The 22,172-nt window shown below is 35.8% G+C and overlaps 2 protein-coding genes across 4 annotated transcripts in view; both read left to right on the forward strand.

Annotated features, from left to right (window-relative positions):
- Nipped-a (Nipped-A) overlaps positions 1–10,849 on the forward strand; it is a 66,007-nt gene extending 55,158 nt beyond the window's left edge. For 2 of the 3 annotated variants that reach the window (XM_064068839.1, XM_064068838.1), the window contains exons 23-25: positions 830–1,614; positions 1,829–2,163; positions 9,610–9,754. In XM_064068839.1, coding sequence (XP_063924909.1) covers positions 830–1,614; positions 1,829–2,163; positions 9,610–9,687 — 1,198 coding nt within the window. In that variant the 3' untranslated portion in view covers positions 9,688–9,754. Of the gene's footprint in view, positions 1–829; positions 1,615–1,828; positions 2,164–9,609; positions 9,755–10,762 lie in introns of those variants that run through there. The other variant, XM_064068840.1, reaches the window with a different exon arrangement.
- Positions 10,775–17,548, forward strand: LOC135138819 (facilitated trehalose transporter Tret1-like). The gene is made up of 4 exons (XM_064068841.1): positions 10,775–10,945; positions 15,871–16,006; positions 16,058–16,395; positions 16,451–17,548. The coding sequence occupies exons 1-4, from the start codon at positions 10,871–10,873 to the stop codon at positions 17,414–17,416; spliced, it is 1,515 nt and encodes a 504-aa protein (XP_063924911.1). The 5' UTR covers positions 10,775–10,870; the 3' UTR covers positions 17,417–17,548.
- Positions 17,549–22,172: the final 4,624 nt, after the last annotated feature.

Below are 22,172 nucleotides of genomic sequence, written 5' to 3' on the forward strand. Positions count from 1 at the left end.
TTCATTCGGTGGCTTTGGAAAAAATGAAAGAAATTGATCATTTGTCAAAACAGCTTAGATAATTTTCTCGTTCGTACTTTTTCAGAAAGACACTTTGGTATATTTTTCTTTGCATTATTTTAAAAACTTCGTAAAATGGTCTTTAGAAAATAATGAATTTTCCAAGGCCGGCGAAGTGGGTGGTTGTTGAACATCTTAGTAATAATTTACGAACTTATAAGTTCACAAAATCTGTGAAAAGCTCAAAAACCGTCAAAATCTGTGGTTAAAATAAAAAAATATGCTTTGTTTATTTAATTGTAATAATTATCAGTCATAAAAACCACAATCGCTTGAAAATAGAATTCAGACTATAAATGACTCGCTATCGCTCGGTATGTAAGCATCCGTACTCGGTCAGATAAAATGCCACTAATACGCCTAATAAAATAAATATCTATTATCTACAATAAAATTACAATTTAAGATGATACATTATTACCTGATTTATCCGTTAATTAATTCGATATAATAGTCTGCCTTAATCATATCCAACTTAGCATTCCTTATTTAACTAAATCGTAATGGCAAGTCGCGTTTGGAAAATATTGCATAACATATTACTTGCGCAATAATTTTGTGAAATATTATGTGTATTTTTTTATTGCGACATTTACCATTTCGAATCGTTGATAAACAGATGCTTGAAGCCCTTTATTCCACGTAATTCAAACAACTTAAGCTTTTAGATTTATTGCAAACATTAATCTTGTCTGAGCACTTGTATACACCCATAAATATGATTAATCGCAGCAAATTGCGCACTTCACTTTTATTTTCCTCTTTTAAGGTCCTTCCTGATCGAAGAAAAATGCCGATTTTTGTCAAACTTCACCCTCAAAACGGCCGAGGTAGAAATACCTGGGGAATTTCTTCTCCCTAAACACAACCACTACTATGTGAGAATTACGCGTTTCATGCCCCGAGTTGACGTCGTCCAAAAGCACAATGCCGCAGCTAGACGTCTCTATATTCGTGGTCATAACGGAAAAATCTACCCTTATCTAGTTGTTAACGATTCCGGGCTTGCGGACGCTCGACGCGAAGAAAGAGTTCTTCAGCTTTTGAGAATGTTGAACCATTGTTTGGGCAAACAGAAAGAGACTGCGAGAAGGTTCTTGCATTATACGGTTCCGAGAGTTGTGGCTGTGTCGCAACAAATCCGACTAGTGGAAGATAATCCCGCATCTATTTCGTTGTTGGACATTTTCAAAAAAGGATGTTCGAAATTGAGCATTGAGCATGATGATCCTATCCATTACTATTACGAGAGGCTAGGAGGAGTACAAAGTCGGGGGATTAAAGCGAGCCATCAGTTGTCCCGAGATATTTTAAAAGGGGTGCAGACGAATATGGTTCCCAGGACGCTGCTAAAGCAATGGGCGGTGCAAACTTTCCCATCGGCTACGGATTATTGGCAGTTTAGAAAAATGTTCACTCTACAGTTAGCGTTGGCTTGTTTTGCTGAACATGTTCTACATTTGACGAGATTGAATCCCGATATGATGTATTTGCATCAGGATTCGGGGTTGATGAATGTTTCTTATTTTAAATTTGACGTGGATGATGGAACAGGTAAAGATTTTTATAATTCAGAAGTATCTGTAGTGATTTATTATTGGCTTGAGTAGTTTGACGTTGACGTCGCAAGATTGCTTGAAAATTAGTACTGGAGAAAACTGGATTACGTTGACTACTACTTGAAATAGTTTATCGTATAATCCTGTCTTTTCTTCGGAGTACGATTTTTATTTATTGCTTATTTAAAACCAATGTTGTTATATTGCAGGTGAATTTGGGGCCACTCGACCTGTACCATTCCGTTTGACCCCCAACGTTGTTGAGTATCTATCGTCTATAGGAATTAGCGGACCCCTTACAGCTTCTATGATAGCTACAGCTAGGTGTTTCGTATATCCAAATTTTAAAGTACAAGCAATCCTTAAACCTATTCTTCGAGATGAAATGGTGTTGTCTAGGATGAAAAAGCCTGATGAGTCGGTTGGGAACAACCTTGAGAAACTCACGGACAGTGAACAGATAATAAATATGGTTAATAAGGCTGTTACGTCCATATCCAACAGGTTGAACAGTCTTGCACATTTTGACGGAGCAGATAGCAAGGTAAGATTTTTGACGTAATTACGCAGAATGTCTATACTTAAAGTGATTCTGTTGACCTTTAATCGTGCGATAAGTACAAGTACAGCAAAAGTTTAAATAAATGATAAGTTATAGGAATTGCAGAAACAAAAAAAATGAACAGAGTGTAGGTTTAATACACTTTGAATTAAAGGTGATTAACCAGAAATGAAATCATGTACGATTGGTTCATTTCATTTTGTTATGCAAACGATGAAACAATGAAAAAGAAAATTAATGAACGGTTCGCTTTAAAAGTAATTACGTCCTTTTTCTTCTAATCAAAAATCGTGGCCTGAAAGCTGTAGGTCAACAGATAGATGTTATTCTTCGGGTTCATTGTTTTTATTGTCTTGTTTTTTAACAAATGCAGGCTTTCTGAAAATTTTTGTATTATCAGTTAATTATTATATGCGCATTGTTACAGAAATTTTAACAAATCTATTCTACATATCCATTAGTTTAGTATATTATTTTTAGTCTTTAAAAATTTGGAGTTATTTAAAGTAAATGCACTTTAATCCGAAAAGTTATAAAAATGATAATAGGGATTTAAGTAAGATAAGGAGAAATTGACAGGTGAAATTTGAAAATACAGCGACTTACTGAGGCTAGTTGTTAAACAAACCTTAGTGGGATAAAAATGGTTAAATATAAGGTAGTGTCTAATAAAAATTTGACTATGTAAGTTTTTTTGTTTCTATTTTCGATGTGTTAACTTTATCCAAATGTCATTTTTTAATTTCTGAATCACTAAATTACTTTTAAATACAATTAATGTGCAGAAGCTGTTTTATAGAATTTTTTAAACTTATCAGTTTTTCTCCCTTTTACGAGTTTTATAAAATTCCCACTTCTGCTACTTAATCTTCTCTCTGAAATTTTGGTAAGGCACTAACGTTGGTATTATTTAGACAGAACATTAACAAACTTTTGTTAGTTTATTTTCTACAGAAATTTAATGATGTCATATTAAGAAAACATAAATTGGTGATTATAGAAAATAACCCTGTATTACGATCTCGCTTATATTGTTGTAATCTGCTTTAATATTTTTATTTAGTCCATTATCGTGGGATTGATTTGTTTAATATCTGCAGACTAGTTATTGTAAAAATTTTAAGAACCAATCAATCTTTCTCTTCGTTATTATGCGGGCAAGCAACATAATTAGTTCTCAAGTCACAGTTGCTTATGGAACCGCTAAAAGTTCCATCGACGGCAATGACACCGTGACTCGCATTAGCTGTGCATTTCCAACACTCCCCCTCGAGTCAGGGGTAACTAAAAGTTTCTTAAGGCCGTATCGCTCGGGTTAGTTCGGAACAATTTTCTTCCCAATTTTAGTGATAGTTTTTTTCTCAAGGATTCCTACTAGACATATTTTGTCCCTCTTTTAGGAAAATTTGATTTGAAATTCTTATTTTCTGTGGGAAAAAAATCGAAACGTGAAAAAATTGACGATATTTACATTGCGCTTACAGTTAACATTGTAATACGAACAAAATTAAAAAAAGAGGGACGTATAATGAACTTTCTTAACAGATTGGATAAAACTGGGTTTTAATAAATATTGCACAATTGATAGTAGACGAGCAAAAAGGAAACGCTGCACATGTAAAAATTGCTCGAAGTTTTCAATCGTTACGTAGTGCGATCGTTGCAAATGGTTGGAGAATAAATAATTTCACTAACGTAAACCACGAAATTATTGAATACATTTTGATTATGTTAATTTTGAAAATGATTGTGTTAACCTGAATGAAACCATTTAGTTACTTGCACAAACATTAAAAATATGAATGGAATAGCAATAATTTATGATTTGGTCTTCAAATTCAACCGCAGAGCCGCGTGGAAACTACTTGAGAGATAAGTGACAGTTGCGCTCAGCGGTCAGAAAGATTGGCATATAATTTGAAAGGATAATCTCATATACAGTTGTCGTAGTCAGAGTTGTTAATTGGCGGATAATTGTCTTATAAGCGATCCTGTGCAGATCATTTTGAACGTCGATAAATTCGGATATTTTGTTAAAACACCTAATGCGAAGATTTTATCTCAATTTTGTATTCACTTTTGTAGTAGTATTGTGAATCTCGGTGTGAGTTCGAAATGCAACATGCACTAATACCCACCTTCTTACGGTGGCCCAGACCAATATTCATTACAACGTCGCTAAGAGTCCTCTGTTATTTCATGCGGTCAGATGCAAAAGGGCAACATCTGTTGCAAAGACTTCAAATATGTTAGACTGGCGATACAGCGCAAAAGTTGGAGCTGAACAGTCGCCATCTTGGATGGTACCGAAACCGCAGGAAGTTTAAAATCACATACAATCGACTTTATGATGGTTTGCAGAACGTCATTTGGAGTTAAAGAATTGTAATAACGATGGCGATGTGTTAACCCAAACATCCCGCCTTAAATTGACATGTGAAAACAAATTTAATAAAAAACAAAGCAAAATCTGAAGCAAAGTAACTGGATGCAAATATTCAAGTTATTACAGACGTGTGGCGGCAAATTTAAAATTATGGCAGCAACAAGAGCACACAATTTTTAATAAACAAAATATGCAGTGGCAGCGGCATCAGAGCGCTATAAGAGTGTGGCGGTTGACTATGTCAGTTTCAGTCTAGAGCAGAAAAAAAAATCCCATAGGAGCGTTGTAGCGCGAACGGAGTTTGGGGCCCCCGGTCGAGGCTGTTCTCCTACCCACGACGGTGATTCTATCTATCGCAAGCCTGCCGCAAAGCAATTTTCTATTCCGGACAAGCCGTACGTGCAGGCCGTTACGGTCGCAAACTCACAGTTGGGTCCCGGCTATCACGAAGCCGACAGCGTTACGTCATCTCGACCGCCCCTGAATTCTATTCTAACCTGCATCTTTTGTGCAGGTGGCGCGATAAATCCCGCCAGCTCGACTATGAACCGCGCACTCCGCTTCCACCACGTGTTTCGGTGTTATTTAACCTCAATTCCATTTAAATGTTTAATTTTTAACTCTGACATTAAACTACAACTGAACAAGTGTCAAAGTTTCAAAACGAGCAATAAACAACATTTAAATTCGCCATACAATCTTGTGAAATTTTAAACAACAAATAATGCTTATGTGAAATTAAAATTGGACATCAGATAATTTATACGATGGAAACATTCATCAACAAAATATTTACAGAACAAAAAACTAGCAAAGTTTTATAAAAACAAAAGATCTGGTGTGAAATAAACTTCTATAAATACAAATATTACGTGACATTAAAACTGCGGAGCATGAAAGTTTACGCTCAATTTAAATTATACAACAAAGAAAACTGCTGCAGTTAAAATTGTGAGATAGAGAAATATTGTATGAGGCGAGAATTGCAAAGCTAGCAGATTTACATGAGATTAATATTTGCCACACTTTATCAACGATTCAAACAAAGAATTTATATTATGTTCAATTATGCCACAATTTATCAACGATTCAAGCAAAGAATTTACATTACGGTAAATGCTGCCTTGATCCAAGTGATTGGTTACTTAAAACAATTAGCTGCTTACCCCTAACAAAACACATAAAAAATAAACACAAAGATATCCAGTCAGTGTTGCGAGGAATAAGCGTCTCGGTGATGTAATTTTTAGCATCGCAAGGAAATGCCTCGGTGATGTAATTTTTAATGTTGCGAGGAAATGCCTCGGTGATGAAATTTTCCACGTTGCGAGAGAATAGGTCTCGGTGATATAATGATGACAACGATGATAACTGTCTAAGGAATCCCCCCCTTTAATTTAACTGCCGTTATTGAACTATTGGCAATGGTGTGTGAAGAATTAAGAAGGGTTATAATGTAACACTTACGTATTAGCATCCAGAAACTTATTCATAAATTAGACAAACAAAATAAAACGAGTTCTGACTAAGTGAATTACATGAAAACTCCTAGCAAATGTCTGTTACATTGTGTTAGAACCAGTTAACGATCAAAATCTTAAGATGAACTGTGAATTTACAAACAATGAATTCAATTTACACGGGTTAACGTCGTTAAAAAATTTGCCGTTTTCGATTAGAAAGCCGCAAGAATTAGTTGCGCGTGTTGGGGAAAACTGGGCGCCATCGTTACGATTAATTTTGATTAAACAAAGCCTTCGTCCTTTTATTAACTACCAAAGCAACTAATTTAACCTAGCTAACTTACAGCAACTTTTCACCATGCTCACACACAAGAAACCAAAACAATAATGACGCTTTCACCATGTTTTCGCCATGCCGCCATCTTGCCTACCAACCAACCTTATAACTAAAAATCCCCTAGCGAGCTACCAACTACTCCCAAAGCATTAACGTGCACATGTTTGCCTATGTTCAACGATTTTTTTAATTGATTTTTTTTTAAATTCAAATTATTCGAATGTGATTTTGTGCCGCTATTGATTAATTTCAGTGCGAAGATTTGATTCAAATTCGGTCACCACAGCATGTACAAGTAAAAAAAAAACACTGAAAATCTATATAGGATTAAAGAAAAGAAAGACAAATATTTTATTGTCTCTTAAATAAAACTAGTTTATGAAATTTCTGCCTCACGTTTACACCCCTTTCTCTTTCTGTTTCTAAAAAATATGAGTGGTGTAACCATACAGCTAAATATTTTTTTTTAAACAGTTTTAATTAACAAATTGAAATGAGATTCATTGATATCTGATGTAATCTTATTTAAGTCAGAAAAGTGATTATACTTTTTAAAAAATTCAAAAAATATATTTTATATAGTAGCAATCCAAGGAACTGTAAGCGATATACGAACACTCCAACAACGAACACCAGAAAGCTATAGGTCTTAGAGGTTATGTGTTATGTTTATGTTGGTAACAGAAAAGTACCAGAAAGGGCATCGATTTCCGTTGACAGAAAATACAATAAAATTTTAGGTGACATCCAGTCTATACATATTTGAAGTCTTTGATCTGTTGCCATACACAGGACACAGGGGTACCAACAGAAACTAAAAATAACTAGAGAGGACTACGTGTAGAGTTATTATACTCGACTGTTGTGTCGAAATTCTGAGTGATACTGCCTTAACCTCCAGCTTCGATTCCTCTATCGTTTCGGGCTTTTCCGTCATCTTCTTCTATCAGATCGTCACTCTTATGGCTCGGCTCGGCTCGGCTGGTTTTCCATTCTTTTGATCTCGTAGACTATCCCACCTGTGTCACTAATTAGGAGAATGTGTGTTACGTCACGAATGGCCGCCATTCGCACAGGTAGTGTGCAGATTCCTGATTCTTTCTGCATTTTCATTTGCATGAAAATCCGTGGAGTCAAATGGACGACCATTACTAAGAAGCTTTTCACTACTTCCTTGACTCCAACATTATTGTGGGCCAACACCGGAGGATGAGGTTTGGAGGCCCATCTCGAGGTTCCAGATTTTGTCTAGCAAGGCGACACCTCGAACAAATAGGTGTTGGTGAACCTCCGCCAGAATCACTTTATCTTGTTCGCTGTGGATCACTCATGTACTCAGTTTATAGCCGATTCACTTGATGCCAAGCTCCAAGTGGACGTAATGCCGATTGTTGGCAAAATTGAGTAACATAGGTCTTTCTGATACAAGTACGAGTAGTTATATGGTGGGGCTTCTAGGCCAGGTCAAATGAGGTCGAACTGGAGCCTGATTATTTTTCGTCGATCCATAATTGACTTCTGAGGTCGGCACGTGGCCCCGAGGAGGGTCCTGCGCAACCTCGAGTGCTATTCTGACTATCCCTTTTGCAGCTTTTTTACAAATTTATAAATAAAACATTTAAGTGTAGTCAGGCTGACCGAGCGCTCTAAGACGTTAGATTTAAGGTCTGATTCTCGAAAGGGAGCGTGGGTTCGAATCCCACACCTGACAGGTTTTTTTTGCGTTTGAATAAAACACATATTAATGTTATATTATTTATTGAGGAAATATAGAATACAGCCAATTGTAAATATTTTTAGCATTATTTAATGAACAGAAACATTTTTTATTATTAGATATATGATTATCACATGTTGGGATTTCTGTTTATCTGTTCGTCTGCCTGTTTGTCTGCCGTTTGTTTGGATTTTTATAAAACTTTTCAACAAATTTAAATGTGTGTAACTGAGTATTTCCCACTTGTCACTGTTCTTAAGAGATTACAGTGTACCTATGTATCCCATGGAATAAACAATTTTATCGTGTTTGTTTATTTCGTACTGTAATATAATGAATGCGGATATACTTTCAAGAATACTCCTTTTGCAAAGGTCTTGAGTAAGAATTTGTTTAGCTAACTCAGAACGTTATGATTACATAATGATGTATCGCGTGATTAGAAATGACTGAGTCTGTTGGCAGTACTTTTTAAACAAAAATGTGAACTTTTCTTGCGTTTATATTGGCATAAGCATAATGGAAGCAATTGTACGACAGATATGCCAATCGTGACAAGCGATAAATTTAGGTTATGTTTTAGATATCTTTTGCAAATAAAAAATGTCAAAAATCTGTCAATCTTGACAGCTGACAACGGGAAGTTATATGTAGAAAACAGTATGATCCCTATTTTAACTAAAAGTCCAGGGTTACTAACAGATTGACTCTGATCACGCGGTATATTAATGGGCAAAAACAGTAATAAAGTAAACTAAAACCGAACGGGTTAGCAACTAATAATCGCCACACTGGGAGGTCAATTGTTGAACGTCAAATTTACGTCTAAACTTTTTATTTTTATGTGTAACAAACATTTATAATGATCCTTTATTTTTCTATTTTTTTTAGAACTTCTTACAACCGATTATTTTATCAATCTTGCTCACCGATACTTTTTCTCAGTAAAAAGTTGATAACATTTAGTAAAACGTTATCTCAGGTGGATATTTTTAAATACTACTTTATTTTTGATGGATTTGATTCATACATAATATAAAAATATGTTATAAAAATTTGTAATAACATTGCTTCAATTGTAAATTTAGATTTAAGAAGATTAAATAATAATGTTAGTTTAATTCTATTAGAGAACTTGCTCATTGTGTCAGATTATTGTTTTGAGTGTAGTGAGCGCTTAATGTATTTGATTTAAAATTAAATTTATTTTTTTACGTATTTAAATATTTTAATTTTTAAGTAACGAAAAATAAGAATAATCTTCCGTCGTTACATTATTAAAATGCTAAACATTAAGAGCTTAATAATGCCAAGTTATAAGGATTTCTTTGCTGTCTGCAAAAAGATGTGTGTTTGAAAAAATTATTAAATTATGAAAAAAAAAAATGTTTTTATAAATTTATCAGCGATATAGCGAGATCGTTTTTCTTTTCATTGCTTATTCAACAAATATATTTTTATATCTACCGTAGTAACACTTTTTACGATAACTTATTGCATAATTAACCATGTTTTTTGTTTCTAGGTCTCAACCCTCGTAAATGCTGCAATTAGTCACGATAATCTGTGCAGGATGGATCCTGCATGGCATCCCTGGTTGTAAGATAATATTCTTTATATTTATAGATGGTATTTTTTTATATAAATAAAATTAAAAAAATGTTTTTGAACTTGAAAATTACTTCATTCATCGGTTACCAACCGCAATTAACTCAAATCATGCGTCTTTTAATTATAAACGTTGACCATGAGTTAGTTGTCTTACTATCACAATTACTCAATTTGTTGATATTTTGTGAGACTTCCCGAACTATGAGGTTTTTATGCGAACAGACGAGTCGCAATTTATTTATAGTTCTCTTTATTGATGATGAGTCTTTTTGTTTAATAAACTATATGACTGTCTTTAATTGTGATTGGTAATGACGTCTTATTTATGTTACAACAATGCTTAAAACCCGACACGTGTTTCGGAGAAAGATGTTTTTCAAAAAGTTTTTAGAACAAAGTGCAGCGACTCCGAATTCTAGCAAAATTTATTCCCGTACCACAAAAAGACGCCTAGTGGAGGTTATCGCCGGCCCAGATAACCTTTTTTATGTATTTTGGAATAAAATCTTCAAAAAGTTAATTTATTTGAGGAATCCTTCGCTTGTTTTCGCGTAGTAAATTCCATGAAACATTTTCTTTTATTGTGTTGACTTTTCCTGCTGTTTGCAGTGGCAGCGACAGTGTTTAATTACCCCACAATTGCGAATGGGTTTATATTTATGGATGATAAATCCAAAAGATATAAGCAGCTGCGGGTGATGTTCTATAGTTCTATAAATCAGCGAAACGTGCGTAGGTTATTAATGATTTTTTGGTAACGTTTGATCACAGCCGATTTAAAGAATTCCCATGATTGTTTATATTTTTCACGAGTACCTTGACGGAATTGCGAAATTTTTAATCCATTACGGATAAACGATGAAGTGTATTTGCAGTTGCAACACATGATAAAAATCAATGTTGTTTATTTCACACATGATTTGGAAAAGTATATTTAGGCTTATTCCTTTTATGAGGAGTACAGTGGCCATCGACTTTGGCAATAATTTTATTAAAGTTGTTTGCGCAGTTTCCAAAACGAATACTTATGAAATGAGTGAAACAGATGATAGTTTGTTTTTTCACAGATAAGTGGAAAGATTATCAATCTACATATAAAGCGATTCCTCTTGAAAAAGTGTAACATTTTCGATGTGTTCATCTTAATAGTATCTACAGTTTAAATTTTTGCGGAAATGGTTGATAGTGGTCACGACGTGAAAAATGAGAGTAATGGATCGACTGGATTTAAGAGATCTGTATCCAAACAGGTGAGTTTTTGTCATAATTTTAAACTAAAATAAAAAATTGAAAGCAATTAGTTTGGTTTTATGTGCTATTTTTCGATCTGGCAAGTTAAGCTTCAAAAACTAATGATTACTTTTTTTGAAATCTTTAGGGGTAATTTTTTAACTTAAATATCAATTTAAGTAGTTAATTCAAACTTGATAATTTTACCATTTTTACCATTACCATAAAGTGGGCCCAACATTTTTCGTTTTTTATTTTGTCACAACGAGCTATATTATATTATTTTATTGGAGTCACGTGATTATGGTAAACGTTTTATGTTATACTTAATTTGAAGAAATATTTGGTAAAATAAAATTCTTTGAAGCATTTAAATCCATTTTATGAGCTTATTTTTTTGGATAGTGTGTATTGTTGATATGTATTTAAGTTTACCAAAATAAAACATAAAAGCGTTAATTTTATTACTTAATGTGACGTCATCAAATAACCTCTTAATTTCATCGTTGTTCTGATTTAAGTTTAAAGCACACTTTTTGCAGTCACTCGAAAGTGGGCATATTTATCTTTTAAAAATGATGACACAATTAATCATCATTTTGACATTTAATTGACAAGTGTTATATAATAGATCGACGATTTTTTTTATATCGTATTTTTAAATTTAATAAGTTAGTAAAGTACAAAAACTTAATTTTAAACTGACGGTAATCATTTTTGTGGTACTCCATTTTGACAAATTTTATTCTGTAAATAATTGATGTTTCTCAAATTTGGCTTGGAGCTTATTCGGATATGGAAAAAGTGTCAAATTGTGTAATTCCCGAAATAGGCTTATCGCACTTATGATTATTAACGGTACACTGGCTTTTAGAAATTTATACAAATATTTACGCTATTTCGGCTATTGGAATCCACACAGATTTTTTTGCTCTTATTATTAATTTTATTAATGCAGTTTTCCCTACCTTCGGTCCATCGTTGGATAAGTCTTCTCACTGCATCTTTAATCTCGGTATACTTAACGATCATCCTGTTTTAATAGTTTATCTCAGAGATTATGTAATTAATAATACATTAGCACTGATTCAGAAATGCAGAAGATTAATTAAAATTAACTTAATCATTCCCCTTAGAAGATTAATGACGTCGTTTGAACGAGTATTTATAGCAGAATAGTAGAAATACGAAAACATTAAATCAAAAACCTTCTCCAACTTTCAAAAATGCAATTAAAACAAATATTTGAATATCACATTAAATGCACAAACAAAAAAGCAATCGTCAATAAAATAACTGGATGATAATGCTCAAGGCATTGCGGTGGTGTGGCGGTAAATTTAAATGTAAACAAACTCCAAAAACTGTATCGTGATCGACGGCTCTGATCAAGGCGATCGAGCTCTCCTCGGGTTGCAGCGATACACTGAGCAAGGCCATTTACGTCGACACGAGGGGTAGGTACGCCAGTTGGAACAGAAAAAAAGGTTTACGAGACAACTTGTGCTAAAAAACTGATACCACTTGGAATTGACTGATGAACTTCAACACGTTGTGATAACCCAAACATCCCGCCTTAAACTGACATGCGAAAAATTCAAAAATTCAAATTTGGCGTTGGCTGTGATCGATTGACAAATGGAACCCTACATTGTGTTTTTGAAAAATGGCGGGATGCGTTCAAATGCAAATGGTGGACCCCAAGGTTGGAAAAGTACCGCTAAATAGAATACCAAATTTATGGAGGACACAAAATTATTTATTTTTCCACTGTCAAAAAAAAAAAGAAAAAAAAACAAGCTGCCACTAGAGAAATATTATATGAGGTGAAAGTTGCAGAGCTAACAAATTTATATGATGTTACATTATGCCATGATCCAAGTGATTAATTACTTAAAACAATTTGTTTTGAGGGTTTATATCGTGGACTGTTTATCCCAAACAAAACACATGATAAATAAACACAAAATGCGTTGCGAGAAAAATGCGTTTCGGTGATGCGCTGATAACGATGATAACTGCATAGGAGAGAAATCTTTAATCCCCTCCCCGTCAGTCCACGATATAATGACGGTATTTCTACGATCTTTTTCGACAGTGGGGCAACGTTAGGTTAATTTAACTGCCGTAAATGAACTATTAGCAATCTTGTGTGAAGCATTAAGAATAATGTAACACTTAAGTATTAGCACACAGAAACTTATTCATAACTTTGTTAAACAAAAGACTGAATCCTGACTAAGTGAATTCCATGAAATTTCCTAGTGAGTGTTTATCTAAATAACTCTCATGTCTGTTAAATTGTGTGAGCACCGGTTAACGATCAAAATCCTAACACGAACTGTGAATTTACAAACAATGAATCAAATTTACACGTGGTTAGCGTGGGTCACAAATTCACATTTTTCCGCTTCGATAGCTTCCTCCCTTTTATTAACTACCAAGCCAACTAAACTTAACCTAACTCACCGCGTCTTTTCACCATCCATCCACCAAACAGCTATACTTTCGCCACCAAGTCGCCCTCTTCTAACAACCCTCTAACTAAAATTTCAAGCAGAACTACACACTACTCCCAAGCGCTAACGTGCACATGGTTGTCTATGTTTACCGATTTTTGTTATTGAATTTTTTTTTCAAATTCAAATTATTCAAATGTGACTACTCGAACTTTTGATTCAAATTCGGGCGCCAAAACGTTCAACGTTATTGTTAATTAAAAAAAGTCTGAAACGTGTTAAATCTGAAAACTGTCCCCGACATCCCTTTTATGCAGGTGACCAGATTCCTAAGTTCTGCAAAGCAAACAGATCTTTGTTACTCTACACTGTAGCGACAAAGAATTTACATTCAAGTGAATAGTTAAATCACAAACGAGCTCATCAAGATTACATCATGGATTCAAAGAATTCACATATCATAAAAGCAAAGCACATGTGAAGTCAACATAAGAAGGCAAAATTAAACTAATAGTCCGAGAATAAATGTTCAAATTCAAGTTGTGAGATAATAATTTGGATGTACGAACATAACACATTCATATACATAATACAAAATAAACATAAATTTGACTTCCTATTTCGAGTCCACGACTGATTATAATGTGCAAGGTCCTTTCTCTCATAATGGATTAACTTTAGTTTAAATGCCATAAATGAACTATTTTAAATCTCGAGTGAGGAGTTACAAAGTTTAGATAATGTAATCACTTAAGTAAAAACGTTCGGAACTTTTGATGTCATTGTTATAAAAAATCATGTGAACCCGAATAAGTGAATTTCCGCCACGTGTTTTACAGAACCATTTTCCATTATTGTCGATAAAATGCAAACAAAAATTACACGTGTTGATGAAATAGTGGAAACTTTTGCACATTACAAATTAGAAAATCATTAACAAACTGATATTACACTAATTACGCTCATTGATGAGGACTTAGCGTCGAATGCAGTTGTCCATTTACCAATTTTAACACGTATTTTCATACACAACAAATAACAAGTGGCGTTAAGTCCTTTTGAAAAAACTACCTATTTTTAAATTTTCAGATGCACAATGAGTATCTGTGTAACTCTCGGTTGAAAAATAAAGTAATGTATTTTTCCAATTACAGTTGTAAAACCATGTAACTGTTAGCATGAACCCTTAGTAAAATTCAAAATTTGGTCTTGTGATGGTCAACAAATCCATTAAAAAATTAAATCAAATATCACTGATATAAATCTTGAAGCGTCACAATTTTAAAGTCCCTAAATTAACTGGATGCAAATGTACAAGTTATTACGATGGTGTGGCGACAACTCTAAATTATGACAGTAGAGCAAAAAAGCGAAATTAAGTGGAAACAAACTACGCGACGAGAGGATGCATAGCGACAGCGGCGCGAAAGGCGTCTCCTAGTCCACTGGGGTCGGAAATCCAATATTAACGTGAAACTGACGAGGAGAAAAAAGCTCTCAATTTGTCGCAAAATAAGTATCCATATTAAAGGTACGGAAACAAACACTTTATCAAGAATTTCAAACAATTCGAGTCTATTGTTAGGATGATCGGTGATTAAAATCGGCGGCAATTTATTTCTTAGTAACTCAAATTTACACAACCAATCACACAACGAATATGTACAGAATAATTTCGACTTGACTGGAGTGGATTTGATTAGACTCTACTTGTTTCATTGTCTGGACTACTCTGACTGCTCCGGATGGTGGTTCCCATTTAAACAGCACGCGGTCCTTCTCGAAAGGTCGCCGCGACTGCTTCTAGGCTTGTTCTGGAGCACCCATCGTGACTTCCGCTTCCAAACTTTTCTTTAGCGAACGCCGCCCGGCCGCCGTCACCGACGATGAGTTACTCATCTTCGCCGCACATACTAGAAAACCCATAGGCGTCGTACCGGGGCGGTGTATGGGTTTATTTCGTAACACTATGATGATATTAATTTAACTGATGATAATTTTCAAGGTCCTTTCTCTCAAAATGGATCAACGTTTAAGAATAGTTGAAATGACATAAATGAATTACTTTAAAATCTCGAGTGAGAAGTCATGAAGTATGAATAATGTGATAACTTGCGTAAAACAGATATTTATTATAATTATAAAACTCCTATAATTACCGGTTGTTTAATTAATCAGAAAAAACATTTTCAGGTTTTTACGACGTCTGTATTATAAATAAACGCGACAATGAACTTTTAATTATTATCAGTCCTAATCATCAACAAGCATGCAGTTTATATCATGACTTACATATTTTCTATCAGTTTTCATCTTAAAAATTTTTTGCCATTATTAAAGCACACTTAACTTGCTAGATCTGGTTTTCAGATCTCTTATAAAACAATGAAATCAAAGATAATGATTCTAATCTTAAATTTTAAACGACACGATTTCATCTCATGCGTGTTCATATTCTTCTACTTATTTAATTTTTTAATTTCTAGATAATCTTAGGCTTACTGGCAAACTTCTCCAGCATAGCACCTAGTATGAGTTTAGGATTCTCAGCTGTAGCTTTACCTGCCCTAAAAGATACTTCGAATACACATTTTTTAAACGCTGATGAAGCTTCCTGGTTTGGTATGAAGCGACCTGAGCGTTAGGGATCAGTTTTAATTTTTTTTTTTGTAGCTAGTATTGCATCCTTGGCAACTCCCTTCGGTTGCATTTTTTCGGGACCCATTGCCGATAGGTATGGGAGAAGGAGCGCTATGTATTGTATAAACATTACTTGTTTTATTGGGTGGTTGATCGTAGCGGCAGCCTATTATTTTCCTGAAAATCAGTACACTATTTTGTTAATTGGTCGACTGTTAACTGGATTGTCTACAGGACTGTCGAGTATTCCAGCTACGATTTATATGGCTGAGGTTTCAAGCAACAAACTGCGGAGTGTGATTTGTACTTGGAATAGCATTTTTTTTGCCGTGGGGGTCTTAATTGTATATTTATTAGGTTTAGTTTTAAAAGTAAGTAAGCGTTTTGCAAATCTTGAACATACTAAAACGTATAATAATTTTTTAGGATAACTGGGGTGTTATATGCCTTATTTCTGCCGTCCTTCCATGCGTTGGAATGGTTTTCATCTCCTTTTTAATTCCTGAATCTCCCGCTTGGCTGATCCGCAAGAACCGTTACGATGAAGCTAAAGCCAATATGTGTACAATTTTTGGAACCAAAGAATTCGTACCAGAAGTAGAACAAGAAATCGAGAATCTAATAAAGAATAGAGGGATCAAATCCATACCCAAACAAAAAACCCTCATAGAACAATTTGTCAACAAGTGGAAACACCTCATGAAACCCACTGCCCTGAAACCATTAGCTGTAGTAGGGACGTTCTTTTTTTTCCAACAGTTTGCTGGAACCTTCGCTATAGTTTTCTACGCCATAGATATCGTCAAAGACGCTGGTGTCCAATTAGACGCCTATCTCACAATAGTTTTAATCGGTATAGTTCGTCTATTCGCCGCCATATTGGCGAGTTACATCAGCAAACTCTACGGACGAAGACCATTGTCAATGATATCCGGTTCAGGAATGACCATTTGTATGATGGCTTTAGCAGGGTATATTTTGGCTATTAATCAAGGAAAAGTTTCGGATTCTACTCAAGACTCCCTCCTGTTTCTGCCAGTGTTACTTTTACTGGTTTATTTCTTTATAAGCACTATAGGATTTCTGCCGATGCCTTTTGCTATGTCGGCTGAGGTTTTCCCGGCGAAAATTCGAGGAACGGCGTCAGGTTTGGCATCGGGACTTGGATACTTTTTCAATTTCATTGCAGTCAAGATTTATCCTGATATGATAGAGAGTATGGATCGACACGGAGTGTTTTTCTTCTATGGCGCAATGAGTTTAGCTGGCACTATATTTGTAGTAACACTTCTGCCGGAGACTAGAGGGAAATCGTTACAAGAGATCGAAGAATACTTTGGCAGAAAGAGGGTTAAGAGAAATTCGTTGTTGAAGGAACCTGAACAAGTGTGAATATGCGCTCGACTTACTTAGAAACTTCATATACGTATCAGTATACATTTTTATTAAGATTATTTTATTTTCTGTGATCTGTATGTATTTTAGTTTATTTTTGTAATAAATGCTTTCTAAAATGTGGATAAAGTTTTTATAGTGGTTTGTTCGACTGTGACTATCATTCATAAATTAAAATAGATGCATATCTGTTGACCATTAGTATTACACAGCACATTAAATAAATGTGAAAGCACTACCTTTTTCACAGGAATTTAGCACAATACCCTTATTTATTGAAAAATAATCAATAAAAAAACTAATACTGAATAGTGGTATATTAAAAAACATGTTTTATACACTGTGATAACCCAAACTTCCCGCCTTAAAATTTGACCTTGAAACAGTTTGAAAGGCCCGCGAAAAATTCAAAAATTCAAAGTTTGGCCTTGGCTGTGATCGTCTAACAAATGAGAACCTACGTTGTGTGTTTTTTTTTTTTTTTTTTGGTTTTGAAAAATGGCGGGAAGAAGTTCTTTCATACAAGTGCATACACTGTCGAGAGCGCAAGAAATAATAGACAAAATTAGGAGCCTTCCTAAGGAGGAAAAAGAAACGAAGAACGACAGACGCTCGATTTGCCCTCCTGGCGAGTCCGCAGGGCCAAGGTGTCATCGGTCTTCATTCCCCAAAACCCCCTGGGGTTTTATTCACCGACATATTACATGTCAGGCACCTTAAGATATTTGAAAGAAAAACACTCGCGAATTGACAGACATACACATACGAAAACCGAACAAATACAAACCCCTACACATATGTAAATTGGATGGCAGAACCCGAATCATTATAAGAGTGTGGCGATCGAACAAAATATAGAACAAAATATAACAATTTCATTTATGAGCACAGCAAAATACCCAGAGGGGGTGTCGTAGCGTGAGCGAAGTTTGGAGCTCCCGGTCTGGGCTGGTTTCCCCCGCGACGGTGATTCTATCTACACCAAGCCTGCCAGACAGCACCCCTCCATGACGAACATGCCGTCCAAGCAGGCCGTTTCGGCCTAAAACTAGCGGTGAAGTCTGGTCAACTACTACCTCGTCGTCAAGACCGTTCCCACTGAAATCTAGTTCAAAGCCTGCACATATGTGCAGAGAGCGCGACACATTCCGCTACCGCAACTAGGAACTGCGCCCATCGCCGACACTACGTGTTATTGTGTTATTTACCTTCAATTCTATTTAAATGTTCAAACTCTATGACTCTAATATTAAATGACAACCGAACAAGTGTTAAAGTTTCAACAAAGAGCAATAAACAACATTTAAATTCGCCATACTCTCTTACGGAAATTCAGTCAACAAATAATTCTTAATTGAGATCAAATTTGGATATCAGATAATTTACATGATAGCAATATTCATCAACAAAATATTTACATGAGCAAAACTTAGCAAAGATTTATAAAATAAAGATCTGGTGTGAAATAAGCTTGTACAAATTAAATATCATGTTAGGTCAAAACTGTAGAGCATGGAAAGTTACGTTCAATTCAAATTATACAGCAAAGAAAATTACTGAAGCTAAAATTATGAGACAAAGACAAATTGCATGAGGTGAAAGATTGTAAAGTTAACAGATTTACATGTGATTAATATTAATTAGTGTCCAGTCAAGTTATTGGTTAAAATTCAAACGTGAAATTATTTAGCTGCATTGTGGGCCATTATTACACATACATTTCCCCAAACAAAACACATAAACAAACATGGCAGACAATCTGCAGTTGCAAAATGGCGTTGGACGAATTCGTCATTCCAAATAATAGGCGTCGAAAATATGCGATGCAAAAATACGATGAATCCTGTGGCGTTGTATAAACGATGTGCTAAATCCAAAGAATAAAAGCACGTCCCCCCATGACCCACAATGTTGTTAATTTGTTCAATAGATTCAGTTAAAACATGTGCTCGATTAAAGGAAACAAATGGACGCTTCAAAATGGCCGCTGCCTGAACAAAGAACGGTGAGAATAACAACTCGTTTGCCGCCATCCAAAATACAGATTTCACAAATATAGCTAAATAAAGCATGGCCCGAACTAGAAATCACTTCCTGTAAAGCCCTACTGCGATGGATTTTAAATGAAAGATAAAAAAACGAGATTAGTGGAAAAACAAGCGCACGCGTCGCTGCGTCACGAGGTCAGAAGCATCGTCGGGGCTTGAATCTCGCCGCGAAACAGGTGTTCAAAACATACCTCTCCAAAGATGCGAAGATTTCGACACGGCTTACCGCCAAAAGGAACACAAAAACCTCGTCGTAAGAACGGTGAGAAATCAGGAACACCCAATGGCTCAACGGTGGCTGCTAGGTTTTCCAATGGAACGGACCAACACTGGAAACGCAAAAACAACAGCAAAAGGCACAGAATAATTCACAATCAAAAATACAACCTGTTGCTCGAAGCGCTCGAAAAGAACTCGACCGTTTGTTCCAAGCGGTCAAAGCGAAGTGCCCGATTTTACACGAGACAAAACCACCCGCTTTGCGCACGTCTGTTTCCTTGGGGTGGTTGGTTGCCAACCTCTCCTTCTTCTCACTAACCGTTTCTTGTGCGCGCGGAATTCATTTGAAATTTAAAAATTCGAATTGGATCCTTACAACACGGACTAAGTTGAATTTTATATAAGTAGATAGCCATACTCTGCTGGGTACTATGGTAGTAAATATAGCCTGCTGCGATGCGTGTTTTGTTCAACAACTTGAAACGACTTGTTTTTCCACCTTACTTCTACCACCGTAGTTACAGGTTTGGTCCAATTAGGGATTCAGGATATCCTAACTCTGCAGAAATACGGAATGGGACTATTTGGCGCGGCCGACTTGGCGCGGCCAACTTGGCGCGGCCGACTTGGCGCGAGCCATTTTGGCGCAAAGCCAACTTGGCGCAGGGACACTTTGGCGCAAGCCATCTTGGCGCGAGCCATCTTGGCGCGAGTACGTCGGTACATAATATAAAAAATATTTATCGTTCGTACTTTGGTTGGCACCCTGTTATTTATGCTAAGTGTAGGCAACAAAATACACATTTTCATTCGCACAAATTGCAATAACTAAATGATCCACGGAGCAACAAGTTCCACGTTTAGGAGTATGTTTATAATGGGGTGCAGGGCGCGAAGCGCCCGTGTGTCCATTAAAAAGTCGACATTACCCCTCCCCGCGTTGGAGACTATAAAAATTAGCTTATGCTAACAACGGGTGCAATTTTTGTATATTTCTATCTATTTTTCTTGGTGCGAGTTCATTCGCGCCAAGATGGCTCGCGCCAAGATGGCTTGCGCCAAAGTGTCCCTGCGCCAAAGTGTCCTTGCGCCAAAATGTCTCGCGCCAAGTCGGCCGCGCCAAGTTGGCCGCGCCAAGTCGGCCGCGCCGAATTGTCCTAGACCGTACAAAAATTGTACCCATTGTTAGCATAACCTAATTTTTATGGTCTCCAATGCGTGGAGGGGTAATGTCGACTTTTTAATGGACACACGGGCGCTTCGCGCCCTGCACCCCATTATAAACATACTCCTAAACGTGGAACTTCTTGCTCCGTGGATCATTTAGTTATTGGAATTTGTGCGAATGAAACTGTGTATTTGGTTGCCTACACTTAGCATAAATAACAGGGTGCAAACCACGATACAAAAAATAAATATTTTTTATATTATATACCGACGTACTCGCGCCAAGATGGCTCGCGCCAAGATTGCTTGCGCCAAAGTGTCCCTGCGCCAAGTTGGCCTTGCGCCAAAATGGCTCGCGCCAAGTCGGCCGCGCCAAGTTGGCCGCGCCAAGTCGGCCGCGCCGAATTGTCCTAGACCGGCAAAATCTATATTTCCTTGCAAAAATGTACCATTTTAACTATATTTTAAGTTTCTTGTTGTGAAAAGATGGCTATGTATATTAATACAAAAAATGCAAATTATAAGCCCCACCCACCCGCCCTATCTCAATTCTGATGATTTTTTTATTCATCGTGAACTGAGGGGCGGAGCTTAATTGTAAAATCCATATTTCCTTATACAAATTAAATTACTAGTATTTGTTAAGATAACACAATTTTTCAACTATTATTTGGGACAATAGAGACGTCAGGACAAGTCAGGTCAGGTGCATGAAATAAGAAATAAATTTTATAGCAAATATATATAGTATAACAAAAAAAAGTTACGACTGGCGCTTTTTTTTTACTTTTTTTCATCCTAGATTCTATAATTACTTTCCACTTCCACTCGACACAAGGATATAATTAGCCCCGCCCACCTACCCGGTCTCCTTTTCAGTGATTGATTATATCCGATCTGAATAAAATGAATGATTTTATACTGAACGGAAATAAAATTAGTCGTTAGATGAGAAGAGGGGGTGGGGTGGGGGCTAGAAGTTTCTGCTAAGACAAGACTAATTTTGGCAAATGATACACCTTCCAAGAAAATAGAGGGTGGGTGGGCGGGCCTAGTATTTGATAAGATAATTCTGAGTTTAGCACCTTTGACATTTGGACCATTTTTCAACTAAATCCGAAAATTAATTGAAAACATTTTCTTGTAAATTTCGATATCCAAAAGTCATTTTCGGCTTCGTTTCTTCAGAAATTCCCTACCGTTTTACTAAAATTGCTGATTGAAAAATAGCAGTTTTTACAGTTTCGTCAAAATAGCTCGGTATTCAAATTTTGTACGTACATTAAAAAATTAAATTATTATTAATTTTTGTTTCACAA

This window comes from Zophobas morio, unplaced genomic scaffold (assembly GCF_036711695.1).
Source record: "Zophobas morio isolate AGI-343-1 ecotype UQ-CSIRO unplaced genomic scaffold, CSIRO_AGI_Zmor_V1 ptg000030l, whole genome shotgun sequence".
Taxonomy (NCBI): domain Eukaryota; kingdom Metazoa; phylum Arthropoda; class Insecta; order Coleoptera; family Tenebrionidae; genus Zophobas; species Zophobas morio.

Coding starts and splice junctions, on each gene's coding strand:
- LOC135138819 (XM_064068841.1), top strand. CDS start 10,871: ATGGTTGATAGTGGTCACGACGTGAAAAATGAGAGTAATGGATCGACT. Junction 10,946..15,870: donor AGAGATCTGTATCCAAACAG/GTGAGTTTTTGT, acceptor TTTAATTTCTAG/ATAATCTTAGGCTTACTGGC. Junction 16,007..16,057: donor TGATGAAGCTTCCTGGTTTG/GTATGAAGCGAC, acceptor TTTTTTTTGTAG/CTAGTATTGCATCCTTGGCA.